The sequence below is a fragment of the Coregonus lavaretus genome, assembly GCF_964263955.1.
Source record: "Coregonus lavaretus genome assembly, contig: SUPER_35_unloc_3, whole genome shotgun sequence".
NCBI lineage: Eukaryota > Metazoa > Chordata > Actinopteri > Salmoniformes > Salmonidae > Coregonus > Coregonus lavaretus.
The window spans coordinates 883480-910650 of NW_028167179.1; the positions used below are offsets into that span (position 1 = coordinate 883480).

The 27171-nt window shown below is 41.3% G+C and overlaps 1 protein-coding gene across 2 annotated transcripts; it reads right to left on the reverse strand.

The window, feature by feature from the left end:
* Nucleotides 1–741: 741 nt before the first annotated feature.
* On the reverse strand, nucleotides 742–16911 carry LOC311110328 (uncharacterized protein). 2 transcript variants are annotated; one of them, XM_084188873.1, is made up of 5 exons: nucleotides 16431–16911; nucleotides 15905–16032; nucleotides 12269–12457; nucleotides 2991–3102; nucleotides 742–1890 (listed from the first exon to the last, which is right to left on the reverse strand). In XM_084188873.1, exons 1-5 carry the CDS (start codon nucleotides 16711–16713, stop codon nucleotides 1022–1024), a joined length of 1581 nt encoding a protein of 526 aa, XP_084044999.1. In that variant the 5' UTR covers nucleotides 16714–16911; the 3' UTR covers nucleotides 742–1021. The 2 variants fall into 2 exon arrangements, with proteins under 2 accessions (XP_084044999.1, XP_084044998.1); XM_084188872.1 differs by lacking the exons at nucleotides 742–1890; nucleotides 2991–3102 and having other exon boundaries at nucleotides 10939–12457.
* Between the last annotated feature and the right edge of the window lie 10260 nt (nucleotides 16912–27171).

The following is a 27171-nucleotide window of genomic DNA, read 5'->3' on the forward strand; positions in this document are numbered from 1 at the left end:
TGAAAATGTATGCACTCACTAACTGTAAGTCGCTCTGGATAAGAGCGTCTGCTAAATTACTAAAATGTAAAATGTACTAATGTTTTCAGGACAAAAAATTAATTGCTTTGTCAAATATTTTGCAGTATTACTTTAGTGCCGTGTTGAAAACAGGATGCATGTTTTGGAATATTTGTATTCTGTTTAGGCTTCCTTCTTTTCACTCTGTCAATTGGTTAGTATTGTGGAGTAACTATAATGTTCTTGATCCATCCTCAGTTTTCTCCCATCAAAACCATTAAATGCTGTAACTGTTTTAAAGTCACCATTGGCCCCATGGTGAAATCCATAAGCGGTTTCCTTCCTCTCCGGCAACTGAGTTAGTTAGGATGCCTGTATCTTTGTAGTGACTGGGTGTATTGATACATCATCCAAAGAGTAATTAATAACTTCAACATGCTCAGAGGGATATTCAATGTCTGCTTTTTTTATTTGTACCCATCTACCAATAGGTGCCCTTCTTTGCGAGGCATTGGAAATCCTCCCTGGTCTTTGTGGTTGAATCTGTGTTTGAAATTCACTGCTCGATTGAAGGACCTTAAAGATAATTGTATGTGTGGGGTACAGAGATGAGGTAGTCTTGTTAAACACTATTATTGCACCCAGAGTAAGTCCATGCAACTTATTATGTGACTTGTTAAGCACATTTTTACTCCTGACTTTATTTAGGCTTGCCATAACAAAAGGGTTGAATACTTTAGACATTTCAGCTTTTCATTTTTAATTAATTTGTAAAAATGTCTAAAAACATAATTCCACTTTGAAATTATGGGATATTATATGTAGGCCAGTTACCCAAAAATATACATTTAATCAATTTTTAATTCAGGCTGTAACACAACAAGATGTGGAAAAATCAAGGGGTGTGAAAACGTTCTGAAGGCACATACTATACATGCACTGTGTGCATTTTCTGCTGGTGTATCCACAGGTAGCTCCTCTCTGAGAACCTCTTCCCACAGTGCGTACTGGCGAATGACATCTATCCCGTGTGGACCTTCAGGTGCATCTTCATATTGTGCTGGCGGGAGAACCTCTTCTCACACTGGGGGCAGCTGTATGGTTTCTCCCCTGTGTGGACCCTCAGGTGCCTCTTCAGGTTGGACGAGTCTGAAAAACTGGCCCGGCACAGGTGGCAGCCGAAAGGTTTCTCCCCTGTGTGCATCCTTTGGTGGAGCTCCACCTGTTCGGGGAAACTGAAGACTTTCCCACAGAACGAACATGGGAAGCACTTCTCTTTGGCGCTGCCACCTTTTTTCATTCTGTCTCTATTACTGTCATTTGTCTGTGGGCTTGTGTAGCCATTTAGTAATGAGGCACTGGCATTGTCTGAGGTCTGGTTTAACATTAGGAGAGTGTGAGGAGGATGAAGGCCAGGGAGTGTCTGTGTTGTCGCAGGGTCCATGTTCCAGTTGATAGATCCTATAGAAGGCAGGCTGAAGCCAGCACCTGTTAGGGGGTTAACCTGAGGCGCCATCAGTCTCTCTGAATCACAACTATAGGAGCAGGATGGAGCATCACTAGCGGAGTCTGTGTCTGTTCTCTCCCGCTGCATACTGACACCTCCCTGTCCCTGCAGACAAAATCTACGCCTCGTCCTGGTCTCAGCCAGTCTGTTGTCATGGAGACTAAGTTCGGATGATGTTTTGTATTCAACTGTCTTTTTCTGGTTAACAGTGTTGTTCCCCAGTCCAGAGTTGAAGATGCTGTCCCATCCACTGACCTCCACTATGTCACCTCCGGTCCTGGCCTGCTCAGTGATGTTATGCCCTGGGCCCTTGGCTGCACCCGTCTGGGTCTGGGAATCCAATATGGCCGCCCAGTCTCCTCTGTTAGCCTCCAGCCAACCACCTGCAGGAAGAGGTGAGAAAATAGACTTTAAAAACATGGCAGAGCAAACGCTACATGTGGAGTTTTTTTGAGTTAATTACCTGGGCCCGGTTTCCCAAAAGCATCTTAAGGCTACATTAATCGTTAGAACCTTCCTATGAGCATCGTTAATCTGTTTCCTAAAACCATCATTACTAAAGTTGCTCTTGAAAACGCTCCTTATTTAACGACTGCCTTAGACCACTCGTAGAACAATTAAGTATGTCGTTAGATGCTTTTTTGCCCTTCCGTGTCACGTTATACACAGAATCAAGATGTCCGCTAAACACAAAATCAAGACGTTTATCGGTCTTTGTGACAGCCGATGACTTCAGAACGAGTGTGACAGTGACTACAAAAGTACAAACACAAAGTTGCTAATTTCTTTGCATAACAAGCGAAGGATATAAATACGCTTCAAATGAAAATCGAGATTACTGTATTAAAAGATAAATACATAGACCTATAGGCTACATAGACCTATATTTTGAATGTTAATTCAATTGAGTTGTATTTAGCTATTTGTACGCTACTGTCTGTCATCTTTGCCTCAATATATTTCATGATATGTAACATCTGCGCAATGATGTGCCAAATCTTGATTTAGTGTATCATTATAGGGTAAGCATTATAATAAGCCACCTCAATATTTGTAGCCATATTTGGAGCTGATCTGTCATCAGTATTGTGGAATAATTCAAATGTTAAGGTAAGATTGGAAAGGGAGAACGCTGATCCGAGAGCAGCGCTGCCTTTCTTTCGATCCTATCAGTATCGACACATGCCTCAACAACGCACTTAGCGAACGTTCTCTCTGCGTGGGGTTTTGGGAAACGCATGTTACATCTTCGGCCATTGTAACAAAGATGCATAGTTAAAAAACCCATAAGCCTAAATTCCATCGTTATAGGGAAATCAGGCCCTGGTCATGTTCACAAATTATAATGTATGTTTTTGTATGTAAACATTAATTGTATTAACTTCATTTTATGAATAAAAAATTAAAAAACATGAGCCAGGTGCATCACTATTCCCATTGAAGATCTATTACTGTATGTAGGCTATATGTATTTCTCCCTTACCTTGCTCCCCCATCTTAACTCCACTCAGCATATCAATGCTCTCTGGTCCATCTTCTATTGTCTCCTCTTTGACCAGCAGCAGATCAGGCTTCCCATCCTCCATGTCTACTGACTGTAAGATATACAGAGTGAGAGAATGTTGGATCAAGACATATAATATGAGCACCCTGCTATGGAGCATCTTCTGATTGGGCAAGGAGGGATTGCTATGAGTACTATACAAACATGCTAGTTGATAAGACACTATGCAAACATGTTAGTTGATTTGATACTATACAAATGTACACTGAACAAAAATATAAACGCAACATGCAACAATTTCAAAGATTTTACGGAGTTACAGTTCATATAAGGAAATCAGTCAATTTAAATACATTCAATAGGCCCTAATCTATGGATTTCACATGACTAGGAATACAGATAAGCATCTGTTGGTCACAGATACCGATCCAGAGCATCCCAAACATGCTCAATAGGTGACATGTCTGGTGAGTATGCAGGCCATGGAAGAACTGGGACATTTTCAGCTTCCAGGAATTGTGTACAGATCCTTGCGACATGGGGCCGTGCATTATCATGCTGAAACATGAGGTGATGGCGCGGATGAATGGCACGACAATGGGCCTTAGGATCTCGTCACGGCATCTCTGTGCATTCAAATTGCCATTGATAAAATGCAATTGTGTTCGTTGTCTGTAGCTTATGCCTGCCCATACCATAACCCCACCGCCACCATGAGGCACTCCGTTCAGAACGTTGACATCAGCAAACCGCTCGCCCACACGACGCCATACATCTGCCATCTGCCCAGTACAGTTGAAACCGGTATTCATCCATGAAGAGCACACTTCTCCAGCGTGCCAGTGGCCATCGAAGGTGAGCACTGAAGTCGGTTATGACGGCAAACTGCAGTCAGGTCAAGACCCTGGTGAGGACGACGAGCACGCAGATGGTTTCTGACAGTTTGTGCAGAAATTCTTTGATGCAAACCCATAGTTTCATCAGCAGTCCAGGTGGCTGGTCTCAGACGATCCCGCTGGTGAAGAAGCCGGATGTGGAGGTCCTGGGCTGGGGTGGTTACACGTGGTCTGCGGTTGTGAGGCCGGTTGGACGTAGTGCCAAATACTCTAAAATGACGTTGGAGGTGGCTTATAGTAGAGAAATTAACATTCAATTCTCTGGCAAAAGCTCTGGTGGACATTCCTGCAATCACATTTTAGAGTGGCCTTTTATTGTCCCCAGCACAAGGTGCACCTGTGTAATGATCATGCTGTTTAATCAGCTTCTTGATATGCCACATCTGTCAGGTGGATGGATTATTTTGGCAAAGGAGAAATGCTCACTAACAGGGATGTAAACAATTGTATGCACAACATTTGAGAGAAATTCGTTATTTTGTGCGTATGGAAAATTTCTGGGATCTTTTATTTCAGCTCATGAAACATGGCACCAACACGAAGCTTACTTAGTTCCCCAGCACAGTTGAGCCAGTCACGTGTTTGTTTGTAAATAGCACAACAGGATTTTAGATCTGCGTTTACAAAACACAGCAAGATATTTCTTATGCGTTTTATATTTTTTTCCTGCGTAAAAAACACAGAATTATGCATTAACACGACCCCTAGTTTAACTTGCCAAGTAAGTGTTAGCTTTCTGCCGTGTTTGAGATGTCAAAACCCTTTGGATTAGTTACAGTGGGGAAAAAAAGTATTTAGTCAGCCACCAATTGTGCAAGTTCTCCCACTTAAAAAGATGAGAGAGGCCTGTAATTTTCATCATAGGTACACTTCAACTATGACAGACAAAATGAGAAAAAAAATCCAGAAAATCACATTGTAGGATTTTTTATGAATATATTTGCAAATTATGGTGGAAAATAAGTATTTGGTCAATAACAAAAGTTTCTCAATACTTTGTTATATACCCTTTGTTGGCAATGACACAGGTCAAACGTTTTCTGTAAGTCTTCACAAGGTTTTCACACACTGTTGCTGGTATTTTGGCCCATTCCTCCATGCAGATCTCCTCTAGAGCAGTGATGTTTTGGGGCTGTCGCTGGGCAACACGGACTTTCAACTCCCTCCAAAGATTTTCTATGGGGTTGAGATCTGGAGACTGGCTAGGCCACTCCAGGACCTTGAAATGCTTCTTACGAAGCCACTCCTTCGTTGCCCGGGTGGTGTGTTTGGGATCACTGTCATGCTGAAAGACCCAGCCACGTTTCATCTTCAATGCCCTTGCTGATGGAAGGAGGTTTTCACTCAAAATCTCACGATACATGGCCCCATTCATTCTTTCCTTTACACGGATCAGTCGTCTTGGTCCCTTTGCAGAAAAACAGCCCCAAAGCATGATGTTTCCACCCCCATGCTTCACAGTAGGTATGGTGTTCTTTGGATGCAACTCAGCATTCTTTGTCCTCCAAACACGACGAGTTTAGTTTTTACCAAAAAGTTATATTTTTGTTTCATCTGACCATATGACATTCTCCCAATCCTCTTCTGAATCATTCAAATGCACTCTAGCAAACTTCAGACGGGCCTGGACATGTACTGGCTTAAGCAGGGGGACACGTCTGGCACTGCAGGATTTGAGTCCCTGGCGGCGTAGTGTGTTACTGATGGTAGGCTTTGTTACTTTGGTCCCAGCTCTCTGCAGGTCATTCACTAGGTCCCCCCGTGTGGTTCTGGGATTTTTGCTCACTGTTCTTGTGATCATTTTGACCCCACGGGGTGAGATCTTGCGTGGAGCCCCAGATCAAGGGAGATTATCAGTGGTCTTGTATGTCTTCCATTTCCTAATAATTGCTCCCACAGTTGATTTCTTCAAACCAAGCTGCTTACCTATTGCAGATTCAGTCTTCCCAGCCTGGTGCAGGTCTACAATTTTGTTTCTGGTGTCCTTTGACAGCTCTTTGGTCTTGGCCATAGTGGAGTTTGGAGTGTGACTGTTTGAGGTTGTGGACCGGTGTCTTTTATACTGATAACAAGTTCAAACAGGTGCCATTAATACAGGTAACGAGTGGAGGACAGAGGAGCCTCTTAAAGAAGAAGTTACAGGTCTGTGAGAGCCAGAAATCTTGCTTGTTTGTAGGTGACCAAATACTTATTTTCCACCATAATTTGCAAATAAATTCATAAAAAATCCTACAATGTGATTTATTTGTCATAGTTGACGTGTACCTATGATGAAAATTACAGGCCTCTCTCATCTTTTTAAGTGGGAGAACTTGCACAATTGTTGGCTGACTAAATACTTTTTTTCCCCACTGTATTTGTACAGCTGCCACTACTATCTTTGATTTCCTTGCGTTTTTTTCTCTTCTCAGAGCAGGCAGGCCGTTACCCTAGCGACTCCACACATACACAGCTGTAGACATGCTGCTTGAGAGCCAGTACTGCATGTGTCACAACTTTGTTCATTTGCACAATGTCTCTCATTCACATTCGCTTGTAAATGTCCAAACTCACCAAAAATGACATTCGGTAGCTCCTACCTATATATGTATAACTTTATGAGCTGGATTCCCTGTCTTTGCAATTAGTTTATTTTCGTTTGCGCTTGCTAGCATATTTAGCTAGCAGCCTTCATGGAAATTCGCTATTACTTGTGCCAATTTTGTTAGCATTCTAGGAATAGACGCCCAATGGGCTTTTTGTTTCCTGAGTTGAGAGAAGGACAGTATGACGATATGAAAATCTGGATAATGGCCAAACCTGTGTAGAGAATCGTTGTACCATCTAAACCGCTGTGAAATATCTTGTCAATAACCCAAAAGTATTTTCAGCTGTTTGAAGCTGGTGTACAAAACCGAAAGTAAAAGACGCAAAAACGAAACTTAAGAACGGGAAGCATAGAAATAGCGCACATAGAACATATCTACTGTGTCTTAGACTTGCTTTCAATGAGAATAACAGATCTATAACTAACATTGCTATGTGAATTTGGTGGGGTCGGCCAAAAATGTACATAATGCAATTGATGGTTTGATAATTGAAAGGCATCGACTTTCAACATGGTGTGTTTACCCATCCCTACTGTAGTTACAGAATGACTTCATTGTTGTTAAACCCATCATGGTGGACATAAATATGATGATGTGGGTAAAAACAAGTCAGCTATGATAAGTCAAAAAATCTTAAAATCAGACAAACCTGACTAAACAATTTATGTGTACAGTAGGTGTTTGTTAGTGTATGGGTATGTGTAGGTATTATTAGTATGTGTATAATGGTTATAAAGCATTATCAGCGTATGCAGAATAGGGTGAGATCAGATGTGATGTATATTAAAAGAGAGTCTCAATGAAAGTCTTAGAATGAAAAGTCCCATTTTGTGTTTATTAACCCTTTCCACTCACAGCCTGTCATGCCATATACAGGTTGAAAATGCCAGATTTTGTCATTGATAAGCACCTACATTTGAATGCAGTGGCTGTACAGTAACATGCTATACATGACGTAAGAGCTCCGCTTCCCATCACTGTATGGGATTTGACTGACATCCATTATAAACTTGAGCACTGCGACAAGAAGATGCCCCCATCCCTCCCATTAATTGGGCTACTTTAGCACATTTGTTGTTGTCTGAGTGATGGAAATGCTGTATAGTGAGAGGAGTCAATGTGTTCTGAAAGATGAGAAGTTGAGGATTATAATAAATACCACTGATGTCATACAAGCAAACCACACACCTGTGAGTTCAAATGTGCACGTCACATTTCCACATTTGAAAACTCATGTCATTTACAGTATCAATGTTTATGATTGCTATGTTTGATCCACAGTTACAAGGATGACATGTGTTATACCCTGGGTTGTCCTGAACAGAATGAGCCTGTTTGTTGTATTGTGAAGAAAATTAGCCGCGGAACACGCACTTACTTGAATGCACTCATGACTCCATTCTATGTGCACCAAAATTACAATCTGTTTGTCTGAAGTACCTTTTGTAAGCCTAACACTGTATGATCATATGTTATAGCTTAGGTAGCCATGTTGGCAATAGAATAAGCTTTCAAATGATGCCCTCCTGACCCAGATTGCATAATGGAACGTTTTTGGATTGCGTAAACAACAATATAATTAGTGACCTTGGGACTATAAGGTTATATCTGCCCAAAGCACCGTTCTGAGATATTGAGCATCAAAGTTCACATCCCAGATCTCAGAAATGTTTTGTAGTGAATTCTTCTTTCATAACCCAATAAGGTCCTCACTTTAAAGGTACCTGAAGTGCAGAGTATAAAAATCTTGAGATATTTGCAAATCAGTTTTTTTAGGGGGGTGCAATCGCAGATAGAACCTTATGGTTCTGAAATGTTAATCTGGGTTCAGCCATAAGGTTCTATCTGGCAAATTATTTAAATAGAAAACGACATACATTTATTGACTAAATTAAGAGAATAGCCTTGCTTCTTTCTAATCAAATCAAATATATTAATTCATGTTCATCACACATTTGTTAAAGCGATAGTTCACTTAAGTGACAAATACACCATATCCTATGGAGAATGAGCAACAGCTAAAGGTTAGCGCTGGATGAGTAAACCGATATATACTTTTTGGTCTCTGACACCCAAAGTCAATAAACTACTTGCTAGTTATCAATAACATTTCATAAGTTTGTAATTTTTGTGAAATACCCCTTCCATGGAGGTTTTCGTATTAATATAAAACAAGACAAAAACAGCAATGCCTCTCTAATGGGACTTAAACATGCTCTAAGGCACCTGTATTTATTTGTAAAGAGCTTAAATTATGGCCATTCTCCTGAAAAAGTCTAAGTAAGTAATTGCAAGAGGACCAGAACCTATGATATGAATAATCAAGGAATTGGCACTTTAAGGTTCTATCTGCAAAATGTATTGAGTATTTTTCAAGTCCCAGATCTCAGAACTGTTTTGTGATGTCTTTCATGACTCAGTAAGTGAATCATCGCACATACAATCATTTTTTATTGATAACACATCATTGTGTGATTTGATTGCAGATAGAACCTTATAGCACCAAGTTCAAAGGTGTTTGCGCAGATCTAACTTTCAACAACAAAAATATTGTAAATTGACTTTTTCACAAATCTGACACATCTCACATGTGAAGGCCCACCTAAAGAGCAACTCTATGTGAATAACTCATTTTTGACCAAAATGTGAGAACCTTATAGTCCCAAGGTCTTGAATTGTGTGATGGTGGGGACAAAGGGCTGTGTTCCAAACAAAAAACTGACAGTGTGCTTGCTTCAGTTCCTCAATGGCAATGCTAGAAGAGCTCAAAAAAGCACCTTATAGTTGAAGGCTCTTTCCTTGAGTCATACAAGTGCATTGAAATTACTTCGGAACTGTGCGCACTTTGGAGAGGTGTGGGGCCACTTGGAGATACCAGTTAGACCTCTCACTCAAACCGTTTTTTTATTTTCTTGCTCCTACTCAAAAATTACATTGAATATTCGTATTATGTTACTGAGTGTTTCCAGAGTATTGTGATCGAACATTTTATGTTTGTGATTTTCTAATAACCAATTTCTGTGTTCTATTCATGTGCTTTTTTAATAATCGTTTTCTGTGTTCATGCAAGTGACTGACTGAAGGAATCCTCACTATCAGTATCAGCTTAGAGAGAAGAAGCCTCGTGAGGTATTGGTCTGTCACATGCATGACCCAGTATTGGTCTGTCACATGCATGAAGCAAACGTTAATGATGAATTCATTATGAATGATGAATAAGATAAATCATGCAAATAGAACTTGTCTGTATATAAGAAAACTATTGGGACTGCCCCGGTGGAGCTCCTGATCGACATGTGTACTTGGTGCATTGAGTTGGTTGGACACGCTCCAGCGCGCTGATAATAAAGAATGATTCATTTAAGATTGACTTTGAGTGTCCCTGTGTAGAATTTCCACAACAGTATTTTCAGATTTCCTTATTGACAAATGCCATGAAAACTACAGTAAATGTAAAATGCACATAAAATCAACAGTGTGATGTTTCGATTCATTCGTCTGTCAGGTGAACTGTTGTCTTCACCTTTGGTAAAATCCTTTCCCCATGATCTCTAAAGTGTTCTCTTCCAATGCTACCATGGTAATGCATATGCTTTTTTATAATTCTTCTGTTAGAAACATTTCAATTTGGCCCTATCCATATAGGCCGATTTCCACGAGTGTAAGGGGTTAAACATAAACAAGTGTTACATACACCATATGAAAACCACACATACACAGGTGTTAACAAAAAATCTGCAAGAACTTGATAAACTGCATTCATTTTCTCATTAAAAGTGTAAAGGGGAAATATGTGAACATCATATATCCTACACAGTACAAACACAATATGAAACATACTTTTTTTGTTTATATGTGCCTTATACACAGAGTGTTCAAAACATAAGTTACACCTTCCTAATATTGAGTTGCACCCCCTTTTGCCCTCAGAACAGCCTCAATTCATCCGGGCATGGACTCTCCAAGGTGTAGAAATCGTTCCACAGGGATGCTGGCCCATGTTGACTCCAATGCTTTCCACAGTTGTGTCAAGTTGGCTGGATGTCCTTTGGGTGGTGGACCATTCTTGATACACATGGGAACTGTTGAGCGTGAAAAACCCAGCACCATTGCGGTTCTTGACACACTCAAACCAGTGCGCCTGGCACCTATTACCATACCCCATTCAAAGGCACTTAAATATTTTGTCTTGCCCATTCACCCTCTGAATGGCACACATACACAATCCATGTCTCAATTGTCTCAAGGCTTTAAAATCATTCATTAACCTGTCCCCTCCCCTTCATGTGGTCCTCTGTAGCTCAGCTGGTAGAGCACGGCGCTTGTAACGCCAAGGTAGTGGGTTCGATCCCCGGGACCACCCATACACAACAACAACAAAAATGTATGCACGCATGACTGTAAGTCGCTTTGGATAAAAGCGTCTGCTAAATGGCATATTATTATTATTATTTACATTGACTGAAGTGGATTTAACAAGTGAAATCAATAAGGGATCATAGCTTTCACCTGGTCAGTCTGTCATGGAAAGAGCAGGTGTTCCTAATGTTTTGTACATCACAATGTCTGGATGCAATATTCTACCCAGGAATATTCAACATTAAAATCTGTTACTCTGGTTATTCCAAATGCATCTGTGGATCTTTTCCGTTGACAACAATGAAAATTCATCTTTGTCTTTAATGCAGGGTTTGATCTAAACGTCAGAAGCTATCGAGTGGAATGGTTACTTTCTATGTTATAGAGTGGAATGGTTTTTCTGCTGGTGTATCCTGAGGTATCGCCTCTCTGAAAACCTCTTCCCGCAGTGCGTACAGGCGAACGGCCTCTCTCCCGTGTGGACCTTCAGGTGCATCTTCAGGTTGCCAGCCTGGGTGAAGCGCATGTGACACTGGGGGCAGCTGTAGGGTTTCTCTCCTGTGTGGACCTTCTGGTGCAACTTCAGGTGGTCCTGGCGGGAGAACCTCTTCTCACACTGGGGGCAGCTGTAGGGTTTCTCCCCTGTGTGGACCCTCTGGTGCCTCTCCACCTTTTGGGGACAGCTGAAGCCTTTGTTACAGAACATGCAGAGGAACCGCTTCTCTTTAGTATTGCCTGATGTTTCTCCCCCTCCCCGAGCCTTTGCCCTTTGGTCGTTTGAGTTCAATAACTGATCGAAAAGGACGTGGCTATGTGAATCAGAAAGCCCCAACGACATGGACACTGGGTTGGGATCCCTGAATGCGTGTAAAGGGGAGTGGGTCGTGACATTTGGATTTGTCTCTAAGCTTTCCCTGTAATGTAAGAAATCTCTGCCCTGTGAGTATCCATCTCCTAGGTGACTATCTGCATTCCATGTGGGAGGAGCGTCACCCTCCACTTTCATAGTCACCTCATCTACGACCAGACCCTCCGCTTTCTTATCTAGGCACCCTTCAGAGTATACACTACTACTATACCGATTCCAGTCCCCTCTAGACAGATCAGTTTGTGTCTCTAAACCCAAGGATATGTTGCCAGGGTCCATCTCTGTTGCGTAAGAACAAGACAAATCATCACCGCTAGTGTCTAACGTGTCACCATCACCCTCTTCACGGGAATGAACCGTCCCCTGGCTCTGGTGAAATACCGGTAAGTACTCTGAGCCGGGAGCAGGAGGACAGCCCAGTCTCCCCAGCCCCAGTCTCTCTGGGTCTGATCTGTGGTCAGATCCTGTGTGTAAGAGCCTGTGTGTTACAGTTAAAGTCTTGGTGTCTGTCTCTGACTTGAGGACGGTGTTCAGCGTTCCACTGACCTCCGTGATGCTGCGTTGGATCCTGGGCTGCGCTGGGGCGGTGGTGGGGTCCTCTGTGGCTACAGGGGACGCTCCATCCGCTGCTTCAGTCTGGATGTCTCTGCTGTGCCGTGGGTCCTCCTCTCCTTCAGTCCTCTCCTGCTTGACCAGAGGCGATCCTCCAGGACCTGCAGCCTCTGCATCTTCAGACTGACACAAGAAGAGAGGAGGTTATTATTAGTACATGAGTTGAATTGGATAACAACTTCGTAGGGAAGTCTCACAAGCTCCCATATCCCCCTGAGACTCAGCAATTCATTTTTGTCCTCTCTAACGGATATTCGTTTTTGATCCGTATCTCTAAGGCCATCCATGCCACTGTGTTAGGTCCTGTTGTACCTTTGAAAATACATTCTAGGCTTTTCAATGATATCACGTGTGGGGGTGTCACCTTAATAATTTGTTTTTTTCTGGTTCTCCAAATGGCTACAATCACAATTACCATCCCAATTAATAATTTTTGTGAGTTTGATATTCAAATTGTTTCTAATAGGTAAATACCTCAGTAATAGTTTGGTGAGTTTTCAGAGCAGTGTCATCATTTGTTCAGATTAAATAAGAGCTAAATAAGAGCTTGTTATAGTGCTGAGTGATTTACCGAAATGTCGGTTTATTTCCGGTTTTTAAATACCTAATTGACCGACTCGGTTCAATTATTTGAATTCCATTTAGTTTGTTTTTTGTGTGTGCGCTCAACGCGCCGTTTGTACCGTTTCTCTAGAGATTTCTCTCTGGGATATGTTGCCCAACTCATCATAGTTAAGCTCAGAAAACGAGGTAATTAACTACAATGACCAGAATCCATTGCATCTACATATGCCTGTTCTCATTGGTTCTTGCCTGTGGCAGACAGACATGGAGAGGAAGAGCGATAGAGAGACATGAGAAGGATATACCTAAGCAACCGCATTCTCTCTACCTGACAATGCTTTTAATTGATTAATAGTTGTTATTTAGCAATGTTAAAAGTATGCCTTATCTACTTTGAAGAACTACTGAAATAGTGATTTCGTCAGACAGCAGGCATCTAGCCAGCTAAGCTAGCCTACTAGCCTGAAGGATGACTCTTGGGAGCACAGAGAAAGATGTCTGCAGTGTTAATTTTTCACATATTTTTGATTTAGTTTGAGTCTTTATGATTAAAATACTTTTTAGTCTTAGTCCCATTTTAGTAATTTCATCCTTCTTAGTTTTAGTTATTATCAGTTGACTAAAACTCTGGACAATTTTAGTCTAGTTTTAGTAATCATTTTAGTCATTGTGGTTATTTTGTTTTATTGAACCGTTCATACAAACCTCTAACTTATCTTCCATCATGCACATAATAGCTTCCACTCCCTTAGTCACAACCATTTAATCACATAATAGTCAGTGCATTATTTTCTATTAAATAATGAATATTTAGGCTACCTCTAACTTCCATCATGTGCACAATCAGGTAGCCTTGTCCAACTAGGCCTACTATCCTCTCCTACACTGTAGCTGGCAACATTGATATTGTGGCAGATTATAACCAATGCCAGCCATAATTAACCATATACTATAAAGCCTTGGCTACAGGTTAAACAATGTATAGCTCTGATTTTCTCCCCATTATAACCATTTAGTGGGTAAATAACAGTGGTTTCCCTGTAAACGGGAGAATTTGACCTTTACAGAAATGCCAGAAGTATTAATAATAAATATTAATAAGTATTACTGTACTCCTAATATTCAACAAATAGCATTCCTTTTTCCCATAGGAAAAAACCAAATGCAACTCGCATTTGCGGACTGCGAGAGACCGCATCTGAACACAGATTAATGAATAACAGCGCACATGGGGAAAATAGAGCTTCTGATGAGATCAAAGCAAAATTAGCCTACATGAAAGTAAGAGAGAGAGAGTAAACATTATTGTTTCTAGTTGAGGTTAGTTAGAAGTCTCATTTCGCATTAGTTAAAAAGATTGACGAGTGACTGAAGAGACTGGGTGTTTTTTATGCAACACTATAGAGCTCGCCAGCTTGTAGTCCTAAAAAAACTAAATGAGTTAGCATTTTCTACCTCTGGTTCGTTGGGCATTCCTATGGGGGGAAATAATGTGGTTTGGGGATATACACCAAAAGTAAGACCTGAGGTTAACACAAGGCTTAGGAGATCTTATACGTTTTGTTCTATGAGATGATGATCACTCAGTTAACATGACATTTATGAATTATGAAGCCTTTATGTGCTCAAAATATGTCAGTTGCTAACAAGTCTCTAACTGTCAGAAAAATTGAACTACAACATAAGCTAGTTAGCTTTGTTAGCTTTCTGCTTAAAGGGATCTACACAGTAGTTCTACGTACATTTGTGAAACTAAATTTTTGGAAGGCGACGCAAACGGACCTACATGTTACCAGAATCTTGATATCAACCTGGACAGATTGTACAATTTGGTTCAGTTCTGTCGTCACATTCTGCGATTGGCTTGCGAGGCTACGTCAGCCGACATAGGCTACGTCAACTGCGGTGGTGTATTTGATCTGGGCATGTGCCAGCACCAGCAGAGCAAGTCTCACTCTATGCTTATGTGTGAGTGAAGTGAGTTCGGAAAAACTAAAAGTATGCATCTTAGAAATAGTTTTCACATACAAACATGTCCGAACTCAGAATCAAATAGGCTTCCCCACAATAACATGGATGCTGTGGTATAATGTTTATTTTGATTAGGGATTTTGATAAATGCACAAAATCGCATCAGGTAGCCTGATTTCAGATGTGTCATGAACAAGGTTATTAGGGAAATCGTTCTTCTTGCAAAGCATGTAAACATTTCAATCAAACTATTATACTGTGTTCCTATGGGTCAGTCACCGGGATCGGCTCACCAGCCACTCTACCCGATAAAGGATAAACATTTCTAAACCTGACAAAACTTTGTCAGAGTCTACGACCGCACGTAGTGGTACTTAATCGGCAGACCTAGACCCTGTCACACTGAACGAGCCAAGACGTCCTATAATCGTTTACGACCTAACGCTTTGAACACACCGATTGTGTTTTTGCGCAAAATAGTATGCAGCATCATCTAGATATGTGTGCAACAAAAGTTCAACATTCACCTTCTGCTACCATTGCTGTCAACCCGTTTACGCATACAGTTTGACGCATACGTTCGATAAATCCAACGTATGCACCACACAGAACGCACTGCAACTGCCTCTGCAACGCTGCAAGGCAAACGTAGCGTTCCATTGGAAATGAATGTACTTCTGGTGTACCAAAATGCAATGACGCAGTCGGTGTGTTCGAAGTGTAAGCCTGTTAGCTAGGCGTCAAAGGTATGCGACCTGAGGTGTAGTTATATTTGTTTGCACGTTATCTTTTTACTTGTTTTGATTACATAAATGCTTCAAAATTCACAAAAAGTTATGTTAGCTGATGAGATTCTCATAGAACAAAACATATAAGATCTCTTAAGCCTGTGTTTACCACAGACCTTATTTTCGGCATTTATCCCAGAAAAACATTCATTTTCCCATAGGCTTTGGCCAACGAGCCATGGCGATGTTAGCCTCCGTTAGTGACTACAAAAAAAACGCCATTACTATTGCTCTCTGTTACACTAACCTCTATCAAGATAACATTCTGAGTTGACGTTTCACTGCCCTCATCCACAGTGATTGGTTGGTCATTGCTCCATGTATTGTGTCCCGCTGGCTTCACAAAGCTCCTGTGGCCTCCAGTGAGATGTCCACCTGAGAGAGTGATTGGGGAAAAGAGGTGTAGGTTAGCTATTGTCAATGTTTAACAATATATTTGTTGACACTGTCTAGCATTGAAAAGGACGTAAGGTAACACTTTTTATAACTTCTTGATATACTATTTATTGATCAATGTATTATGTTCCATGCATCACTTTGTTTTCATTGAGTAGATAATAGGACATGCAGTTAATCATGAATCTGGTTTGAATATGATATGGTGTCTTTTTGCAAGTGCTTACTATCCTGGTTAACAAGACCCAATTCTGGTTAACACATCTGAACACGTGCAGAATGGAACGGGGCGACAGGCACTGAGCTATATATGAACCGCGACGGGGCGACAGGCACTCAGATCTGAACCGCGACAGGCCGCCTTGTGCAAAATGTACCTTTTGCCATTCCTCTGTATCGGTCGACGATCTTGACACTACTGGGACGACTGGAAAGGACGCGCTCTCGTATTGTTCTCTCTGCCCGCTCCCGTGCCACCTTTAGTTCCAGTAGCTGTAGTTTCCTCCGCAATGCCCCGTTTTCTTTCTGGCTTTGAGTTATTTCCAAACGAAACACTGCATAGTCGTCGTCTACAAGTTTACAGATCTCTGCCACGGCTGCATTCGCTAGCACCTCCATGACGGAGGCTATTTGAGTGTGAAAAACCATACAGTTAGCCATTGCTAGCTATAACATATATCAACCAAGCCCTGTCTCCAACGCGAATTAAACACTACCTGAGGTAAGTATGTAATGCTGTGTAGTTCAATTAGTCATATTTTGAGTTCTAGGGTGTTAATAAACGTCTAAACAACAATAAAAACGCTAACGTGGAATGTGTTTTTGGTCACTGTTGACTTCCGTTTACTTCTTCTTCTATAATATTATGGCGGTCCTCAAACAAACGTTAGAGGTGCATGCCGCCACGTACAGTACTGGAGTGTGTAGTCAATCACAGCTTATTTTTTATTTATTTATTTTTATTTAACCTTTATTTAACCAGGTAAGCCAGTTGAGAACAAGTTCTCATTTACAACTGCGAACTGGCCAAGATAAAGCAAAGCAGTGCGATAAAAACAACAACAACACAGTTACATATGGAATAAACAAAACGTACAGTCAATAACACAATAGAACATCTATATACAGTGTGTGCAAATGTAGTAAGCTATGGAGGTAAGGCAATAAATAGGCCATAGTGCAAAATAATTAGAATTTAGTCTTAACACTGGAGTGATTGATGTGCAAATAGAGATACTGGGGTGAAAATTAGCAAAATAAATAACAATATGGGGATGAGGTAGTTGGGTGGGCTAATTACAGATGGGCTTGTGTACAGGTGCAGTGATCGGTAAGCTGCTCTGACAACTGATGCTTAATGTTAGTGAGGGAGATAAGTGTCTCCAGCTTCATAGATTTTTGCAGTTCGTTCCAGTCATTAGCAGCAGAGAACAAGAAGGAATAGCGGCCAAAGGAGGTGCTGGCTTTGGGGATGACCAGTGAGATATACCTGCTGGAACGCATACTACGGGTGGGTGTTGCTATTACATTTACATTTTAGTCATTTAGCTGCTATGGTGACCAATGATCTAAGATAAGGCGGGGATTTGCCTAGAAGTGATTTATAGATGACCTGGAGCCAGTGGGTTTGCCGACGAATATGTAGTGAGGGCCAGCCAACGAGAACGTACAGGTCACAATGGTGGGTAGTATATGGGGCTTTGGTGACAAAACGGATGGCACTGTGGTAGACTACATCCAATTTGCTGAGTAGAGTGTTGGAGGCTGTTTTGTAAATGACATCGCCGAAGTCAAGGATCGGTAGGATAGTCAGTTTTACGAGGGCATGTTTAGCAGCATGAGTGAAGGAGGCTTTGTTGCAAAATAGGAAGCTGATTCTAGATCTAACTTTTGATTGGAGATGCTTAATGTGAGTCTGGAAGGAGAGTTTACGGTCTAACCAGACACCTAGGTATTTGTAGTTGTCCACATATTTTAAGTCAGACCCACCGAGAGTAGTGATTCTAGTCGGGCGGGCGGGTACAAGCAGCGTTCGATTGAAGAGCATGCATTTAGTTTTACTAGCGTTTAAGAGCAGTTGGAGGCCACAGAAGGAGTGTTGTATGGCATTGAAGCTCGTTTGGAGGTTTGTTAACACAGTGTCCAATGAAGGGCCAGATGTATACAAAATGGTGTCGTCTGCATAGAGGTGGATCTGAGAGTCACCAGCAGCAAGAGCGACATCATTGATATACACAGAGAATAGAGTTGGCCCGAGAATTGAACCCTGTGGCACCTTATAGACTAACTGAATAAAGAAACAAACATTAAGAGAAACTAAACACTCATATCTAATCCTGTACTACTAAGAAAATAAAAAAAGAGCCCTACTGACTTCTTTCAAAAAAACTCCCCCATCCCCCAAAATCCCTTCCAACCCTTCCAGCAGAGAGCAGACTTGTTTAGGAAGAACAGTGTGTTAGCAAGAATAGAGTAGAAAATAATATAATTACTTTATTCCATCTACTCAGTAAGGTAAATATTCAACTGTCCTTGTTATAGTCTAGATTTACTGTCTCTCTTAAAACAGGTATTTACACAATCCTGTTTCAAATGACAAGATAACAAAGGGTTAATGAGAGGTATGTGGTTAATTACCATTTTACCCCAAGACACTAGACATGATAACTATAATATGTCAGCTAAAGAATGGTTCCCAAATATCCCCTGTGTACATCTCAAGCCACACTGCTACGTTTCTCCCCATTGTGGACACTCTTATGTCTGATAAGGCTACTCCGGAAGGAGTGAACGGTCTGGTGCGTCTTCACATAGTTCACATGAGCGAAGAACTTCCCACACGTGGGGTAGGCGTACGGCTTGTCGGCGTCTGTCCTAATGCTCGGCCTCCCACGTTGTGATCCAGGTGGTTAGTCTTTGAGCTCCCTCCTCTAGCCATTGTTTGGGTGTTGTTGGGATTGTGTGCTGTGTTATAGGCTAGCTACCTCTCGTGGTGAACCCCCATCGTGACCCTGTCTGTATTTGTGGGATAACCATGGAGGTAACTGAGGAAGACTAGACCCAGGTCCTGGCCTAGGCCTTTTATGAACCCAGTCACCAGGCATTAGACGAGACCATGAAGGAGAAGACAGACTTGCTGATAGACTACCACCATGGGGGTCTCCCACCACTCTCTGTGAAGTCTGAAGCCCAGGGTGACCTGCTCTGTTCATCATGGATACTGTGGTGTTTGTATCATAGGAACAGGAGGGTCTCTATCAGCCCCAGGCCCTGCTTCATCCCTGCACTGAGACTGTGAAGAGAAGGGTCTGGGCTGCAGACTGGATCCCTGACTGGAGCCTCTGTCTCTCTGATGACCACCAGGACTGAGGTTGTTCAGTCCACCTGTCCACTGGTTGTGTGGTGGTTGTGGTGGAGTCTCTGTCCCTCGTGGGTCGGTCCTGGTTCCGACTCAGGAAGGAACAGCGATGGCTCCTGATCCAGGGTTCTGATCCGGGGCCAGGGTTTGTGACCAGCCGCTTCAGTCTCTCCCGCCAGCAACTCCTGAGGTGCATTCGGTTCGCTTAAACGTTTGCTACGTTGCAGAACGGTTTGTACTGAACGATACGTTTCTCCAAAACGTTCTTGTAAGTTCTTGAATAGACTTTGAGGTACGTTTGCTCCCATTTGGTGGGTGTGGCTTGAAACAATGAGTGCCGTATTTAAAAGGCAGTGGCCATGCTGACAGCGTTCGCCTACCCACAACCCCTCCCCATTTTCCCACTGGTTGTTCAGTGCAGCACCATTTCTGTTCAATTGAACGTTCCAGAATGTAAAAACGTACTGAACGCAGCCCTGATCACCAGGTCCTCATAGACTGCAGACTGTAAAGGGCAATTCCACGGTGACGGAATTACGCTCAGTCTCCGATTTTTCACTTTAAAATGTATGCCAAACAAAATCCATTGATTTCAAAGTTTAATAAACCATACAACTCTATGCACAAGGACTACATTTAACAATTGACACAGAAAATTTGACAAAAACACATTTACTTGATGAGCATTGCAGATGCAGAACTACGGTTGGTGCGGCTGGTGCCGTTATTCTGTTACCAAACTTTGCATCTGTACTGTTCTTCAAGTAAATTAGTTTTGGTCAACATTTTGTGTGTAAATTGTTAAAAGTAGTCCTTGTGCATAGAGTTGTATGGTTCGACTGAGATAAGGGAAGCTCAGTCCCTGCAATTAATAAAAAATAACCAAGTCAGTCAGCACAGAGTCAATTTTGTGTATTTAATTTCATATGCTCACATAATGTAAAATACAGTAATTTTATTGCACAAAACATTACATTTGACAAGTAGAATAACGTTGATTACTATGGTAACCCTTCACCTTTTCTGTAAATCTGGAACCCTCACTATTATAACATTTATTTTAGAATACTTATCTTATATCTTAATTATATCTTAATTTCATCATTATAAAACACCTGCATGAAACAACAGGACAAGGCTGTCACTTTTCATCAGTAACGACAATTCCATCCACAGTTTTTATGCAAGTAAAGTCATACCATATAAAAAAATATCACGACAGCTGTGATGGAAATGGGAAGTTTCGGTATAATTTGTTCGTTCGACATGGTGGGATCTTTTTGTGTCTGTAAAATTAATGATGTGAGAAATTGCGGTGGAAACGCATTTACGCGCACATATTGATATAATAACCATCATATCGAAGTAAACTTGGAGTCACGCGATGATATGGTGTGTGGTCCTCCCACTACGACTCGGGAAGGCATGCAAGTTTATTAGGCTACAGATGAAATAAATTATGATGAACTTCACAGGTTGGTAAAAATGCACGGTATGAGCAGGACCAAGTTTGGACCAAGTTTGGGAAACCCTTGACTAGCCTACCCACACTGTATCTGCGATATGTTGGCTAGTGCGCACTTGCCAAGACCAGACTAGTCACATTTGCTGTTTAATGCTACAGTAGAGTTGAATGCAATGGAAACACATTGAACATTAGATTTATGTTATTAGGTAAATGAAAACTTAAGCGGAAAAGTACATTTTGTGTGCACTATGTCATCACGCACTTTTTTGTATTTTACCCCCCTTTTTCTCCCCAATTTCGATCTTGTCTCATCGCTGCAACTCACCAATGGCTCGGGAGGCGAAGGTCGAGTCCTGCGTCCTCTGAAACATGACCCGCCCAAACCGCACTTCTTAACACCCGCCCGCTTAACCCGGAAGCCTGCCACACCAATGTGTCGGAGGAAACACCGTTCAACTGACGACCGAGGTCAGCCTGCAGGCGCCGGGCCCGCCACAAGGAGTCGCTAGAGCGCGATGAGCCCCCCGGCCAAACCCTCCCCTAACCCGTACAACGCTGGGCCAATTGTGCGCCGCCCTATGGGACTCGCGATCGCGGGCGGTTGTGATAAAGCCCGGGAACGAACCCGGGTCTGTAGTGACACCTCTAGCACTGCGATGCAGTGCCTTAGACCGCTGCGCCACTCGGGAGGCCCATTACGCAGTTATTTTTATCCACAACAATTCAGTTTGGTGGAAACACACCACTGGTGGAAAAATTTGCATATTTCTTTTATGCTGATTTTTTTATATGTGCATGAAAATCTGTCGCCAATTGGATAGCTAAAGAAGCATTTTTCAGCATAGAGTTGATCAGGCTGTTGATTGTGGCCTGTGGAATGTTGTCCCACTCTTGAATGGCACAACAATGGGCCTCATGATCTCTGCACGGTATCTCTGTGCATTCAAATTGCTCAATAACAGGGATGTAAACAAATTTGTGCACAACATTTGAGAGAAATAAGCTTTTTGTGCGTATGGAAAATTTGTGGTATCTTTTATTTCAGCTCATGAAACCAACACTTAACATGTTTATTTTTCTCGCAAATATATATATATATATATATATATACATATATATATATATCCTTTTAAAAATATATATTTCTCTTAATACTTTCCAACCCCACCACCCCTTCCCTAATTGGACTAAACTAGTTAACAACAATGCTTAGGCCTCTACTTCCATCTTATACATACTATAGACATTGATGGACACAGTCAATTTTACAATAATTTTGTTTTTTTACTCCTGAACTTCCTCTACCCTCAATCTCTCCGATCATTTTCATGATGTCCATCCGGTTTGCTTCTATATGCCATATCTTTCTAACTGTGCTCTTTCACAAAAGCTCTCAACCTATAATCTATATACTTATTATGGACACAGTATAATTTACATTAGTTATCTTGTTGTTATTAGTTGTTGTTAGTTTTTATTAGTCCCATCCTTCAGCTCCATTCAACACCTCCCGGGGAAGGACTGCCCGTTCCATGATCTCGCCATCACGGTTGACAACTCCGTTGTGTCCTCCTCCCAGAGTGCGAAGAGCCTTGGCGTGACCCTGGACAACACCCTGTCGTTCTCCGCTAACATCAAGGCGGTGACCCGCTCCTGCAGGTTCATGCTCTACAACATTCGGAGAGTACGACCCTGCCTTACACAGGAAGCGGCACAGGTCCTAATCCAGGCACTTGTCATCTCCCGTCTGGATTACTGCAACTCGCTGTTGGCTGGCCTCCCTGCCTGTGCCATTAAACCCCTACAACTCATCCAGAACGCCGCAGCCCGTCTGGTGTTCAACCTTCCCAAGTTCTCTCACGTCACCCCCCTCCTCCGCACACTCCACTGGCTTCCAGTTGAAGCTCGCATCCGTTACAAGACCATGGTGCTTGCCTATGGAGCAGTGAGGGGAACGGCACCTCTGTACCTTCGGGCTCTGATCAGTCCCTACACCCAAACGAGGGCATTGCGTTCATCCACCTCTGGCCTGCTGGCTCCCCTTCCCTTCCCGCTCAGCCCAGTCAAAACTGTTCGCTGCTCTGGCACCCCAATGGTGGAACAAGCTCCCTCACGACGCCAGGACAGCGGAGTCACTCACCACCTTCCGGAAACATTTGAAACCCCACCTCTTTAAGGAATACCTGGGATAGGATAAAGTAATCCTTCTACCCCCCCCCCCAAAAAAAAATTGTAAAGTGGTTATCCCACTGGCTATAGGGTGAATGCACCAATTTGTGAGTCGCTCTGGATAAGAGCGTCTGCTAAATGACGTAAATGTGCCCTTGAGCAAGGCACTTAACCCTAATTGCTCCTGTAAGTCGCTCTGGATAAGAGCGTCTGCTAAATGACTAAAATGTAAATGTAAATATATCTCTTAACACCATTCATATTGGATTTCTATTTGCCATATATTTTTCAACTGTACTGTGATGTTTCACAGAAGTTCTGAACCCTTCGATTCTCATTGTTTCTACAGATTGTAAATTGAAAATGATTTTTTTTGCTAAAAGTATTATTATATTATTGATCGATTGACTATGACTTTTCAGATCACCCAGTAGTGCTATCTGCAGGCTTAGCTCCAGGTAAATATTGCAATCCTTCAGCCATTCCAAAAACAAGCTACAAATGGACAGTACCAAAACAAATGATCTAATGATTCTGTCTCTTCGCAGCAAAATCTGCAGAGCTGGGAAGATTGTATCCCCCATATAAATAACATTCTATTGGTAGCAAGAATTTTGTATAATAATTTAAATAGAAACATTTAAAGTTTTGAATCTGGCGTCGTTTTGCGTATCAGTTCATAAACACTATGCCATGGAATCGGTACGTCAAATCTCTTCCCAACTATTTTGCAATCTATATGGGACGGCTGTCAATCCTTTGCTCCTTAAATGAAACTGGTATACCTTTTTGTTTATCACAATTTTATTTAACCAATTATGTTCTTTAATGCAGGGCTGACAGACAAGTTCCTTACTTTTTCCCACTTCCACTTTCCACTTCCATTTTTGCGGTAATGCTGCAATTATTTGGTTGTAATTTTGGGTAGAGCAGACATTTCCATATGTTTTTGTTAGCTGCATATGCGACATAACTCCACCAGTCCTACCTATGATATCATTTACGAAGATTATACCTTTTTTTAAATTAAAATTTAAAAAATAATGGTTTTTTATCAATTAGTATATTTGAGTTTAACCACAATATTTGTTGCATTATTTGTTCTGTCGTTTCTGGAGGATTCAATTGTAATTGCAACCAACTTTCTATGGCTTGTTTTAAAATAGTGATATTTGGGAGATGATTTCCTTTTCAAATAACTTAAAGGGAGAGGTTGTAATCTGAATAAAGGGAGAAAGGCCATTCTTGAACATGGGGTGATACACTTACTAATTTGCTAGAGAACCAGTTCAGATTTAAGTATAATTTTTGTATGACTGAAGCTTTTAGTGATAGGTCTAATGCTTTAATATTTAATAATTTTTCTCCTCCGAATTCATATTCATTATATAAATAGGCCCGTTTAATTTTGTCTGGCTTGCCTTTCCAAATAAAATTGAATCTTTTTTTCTCATAGAATTTAAAAAGCTGTTCGCTAGGCGTAGGCAAGACCATAAGCAAATAGGTAAACTGGGATAATACTAAAGAGTTAATCAGGGTGATTTTCCACAAATAGACAGGTATTTATCTTTCCATGGTAGCAAGATCTTATCTATTTTTGTTAACTTTCTATTAAAATGTATTGGCGTGAGATCATTTATTTCATTTGCGATATATATTCCGAGTATATCCACATCACCATCAGACCAAAAAAAACGAAAACAAAAAACATATGGGGGATTGGAAGTGATGCATACAATTACATTGATGGAAGTTACAATTTATCTGCAATATTAAAGCTGATCTACCCCCCCAAAAAATAATAATAATAAAAACGTGTTTATTTTTGTTCAGTATATTTTTTTACCCACAAAAAAACTATTTGATTAATAAAATATTTAATCCGTTGGCTTCCTCAAATGAAGGGGATGATGGCACAATCTTTGTGAGAGGGAGTGTATCGGATTTCATTGGTCGTCAACTCCTCATTGAGGATAAATGGAGTTAGCCCTGACTGCCCCGGAGCAGGTTAGTTTTGAAGGATTCGTTGCCATAGAAATGTACCTGGCTGAAAGGTGAGCCACTTACGTGTTTTTCCAGTTATCCCGAGTTGAACTCTGAGTTAACCAAAGTTACATCTCTAACTCCTTAAACCTGATTCATAGTATAGGGCTCCGAAGGCTTTAGGCCTTGTGATGGGTGAAATATTAAACATGAACGAATGTGCACCTGTCCTTGATATTTCAGACTGACTGGTCTCTACGAACTGGAGTGTACATCCTTTTAACTAGAAGATTAGAAGCATTCTATGCAATCACAGGGTATATACACAAATATACAAATAATAACTTCAAGAGTTGAGGAGTTTGATGGATGTTGGCACAAAACTAGAAGCTGCTCTCTTAGATGTGAAGGGGAGAGTTCTATACCTGCGCACAGAGGGTAGGGGGCTATAAGGCCCAAGGGGGTGTGGCAAATGGCTAATATACCACTACTAAGGGCTGTTCTTAGCCATGACGCAACACGGATTGCCCTTAGCCGTGGTATATTGGCCATTTACCACAAACCCCTGAAGTGCCTTATTGCTATTATAAACTGTTTACCAACGTAATTAGAACAGTAAAAAGTAATGTTTTGACATACCCGTGGTATATGGTCTGATATACCAGGACTTTCAGCCAATCAGCATTCAGGGCTCGAACTACCCAGTTTATAATGGTAATTTAGTGTGTGTTATGTCAAAGGCTATTTGTTCCCTCTTTTTCCTCACTCGTTTTTTGTAAATGTCACTGAGGGGTTTCTGGCTTGCTCCGATGACCTTCCCACTGATTCTTTTTACCCTGTTCAATGGGTTTGGACGTGTTCGATAGAGCACCAAACCACCCCACAATATTAAAAGCTAAAATGGATTCTATGAAGCATTTATAAAATGCTTGGAGGCTTGATTGGTGTACATTCATCTTCCTCAATTTCCTTAGAAAGAACAGGCGTGGTTGACATTTTGAGTGAATGTGTTCAGTGTTTCTTTTGAAGGAGAGCTGGAGATGCCTGTCTGAGTTGCCTACTGTGTCCATAATTACTGTCATCCGAGTACTTAATGAACATCATCTCTGGGCCTGAGCTCCTACAGTCGTCGGTGTTCAGGGTGAATAACACAGGCGAGATGACAGAGCCTTGTGGTGATCCTGTAGAGATGGTTCTGGATGAGCTGCAGTGACCTTTGAATCTTACCAGCTGTTGTGTATTTGTCACGAAGGAAAGGACCCAGAGAATCAGATGTGATAATATATATACAGTACCAGTCAAAAGTTTGGACACACCTACTCATTTTTTACATTGTAGAATAATAGTAAATACATCAAAACTATGAAATAACACATATGGAATCATGTAGTAACCAAAAAAGTGTTAAACAAATCAAAATATATTTTATATTTGAGATTCTTCAAATAGCCACCCTTTGCCTTGATGACAGCTTTGCACCTTTGCCTTGATTTTGAGCATGGCTTGGATAAAGGGCACTCTCTGTCCACATCCCTCATAGAGATGACAGTAATTTCCCCTCACACATATTACACAAGCCAAATATTAAAGAGGTCATACATACTGTATGTCTGGACATTCAGGTTATGAGCCTTACATCATTCATTCAATGTAAATGCTTATCACCCCAATGTATGTAAAGTTGTCTCCAGCTGGAGATGCTTACTACTTAGAATTATCTAATACATTTAATCAGTCAATCAAACAATCCTTCCCACCCCATCTCAATGCATATATGCCAAAGGTGGCCTGTCCAACACTCAAAAATACTAAATGTATTGCTTTATTTGATATAAAAACAAGAGGCAAATGGTCATTTTAAAGATAAATTACATCTATGAAAACTGGACACCACTCACACTCAATTGTTGTGATACCCAAATGATTGGCAAACGTATACGACATTATTTTAAAGGTCTTATCTAATCACCATGATCTTTTTTTACAAGAACAATAAAAGAGAATATCATTATGCTAAGAGGGGTTTGACAAGTTTGTGCTTTGTCACCTTTGATGAATATCTATGTGTCTGTGTGCATTGATATTGCATACAGTACCAGTCAAATGTTTGGACACAACTACTCGTTCAAGGATTTTTCTT

Coding starts and splice junctions, on each gene's coding strand:
- LOC311110328 (XM_084188872.1), bottom strand. CDS start 16,713: ATGGCTAACTGTATGGTTTTTCACACTCAAATAGCCTCCGTCATGGAG. Junction 16,033..16,430: donor ATACAGAGGAATGGCAAAAG/GTACATTTTGCA, acceptor TCACTCTCTCAG/GTGGACATCTCACTGGAGGC. Junction 12,458..15,904: donor AGAATGTTATCTTGATAGAG/GTTAGTGTAACA, acceptor TTCTTGTGTCAG/TCTGAAGATGCAGAGGCTGC.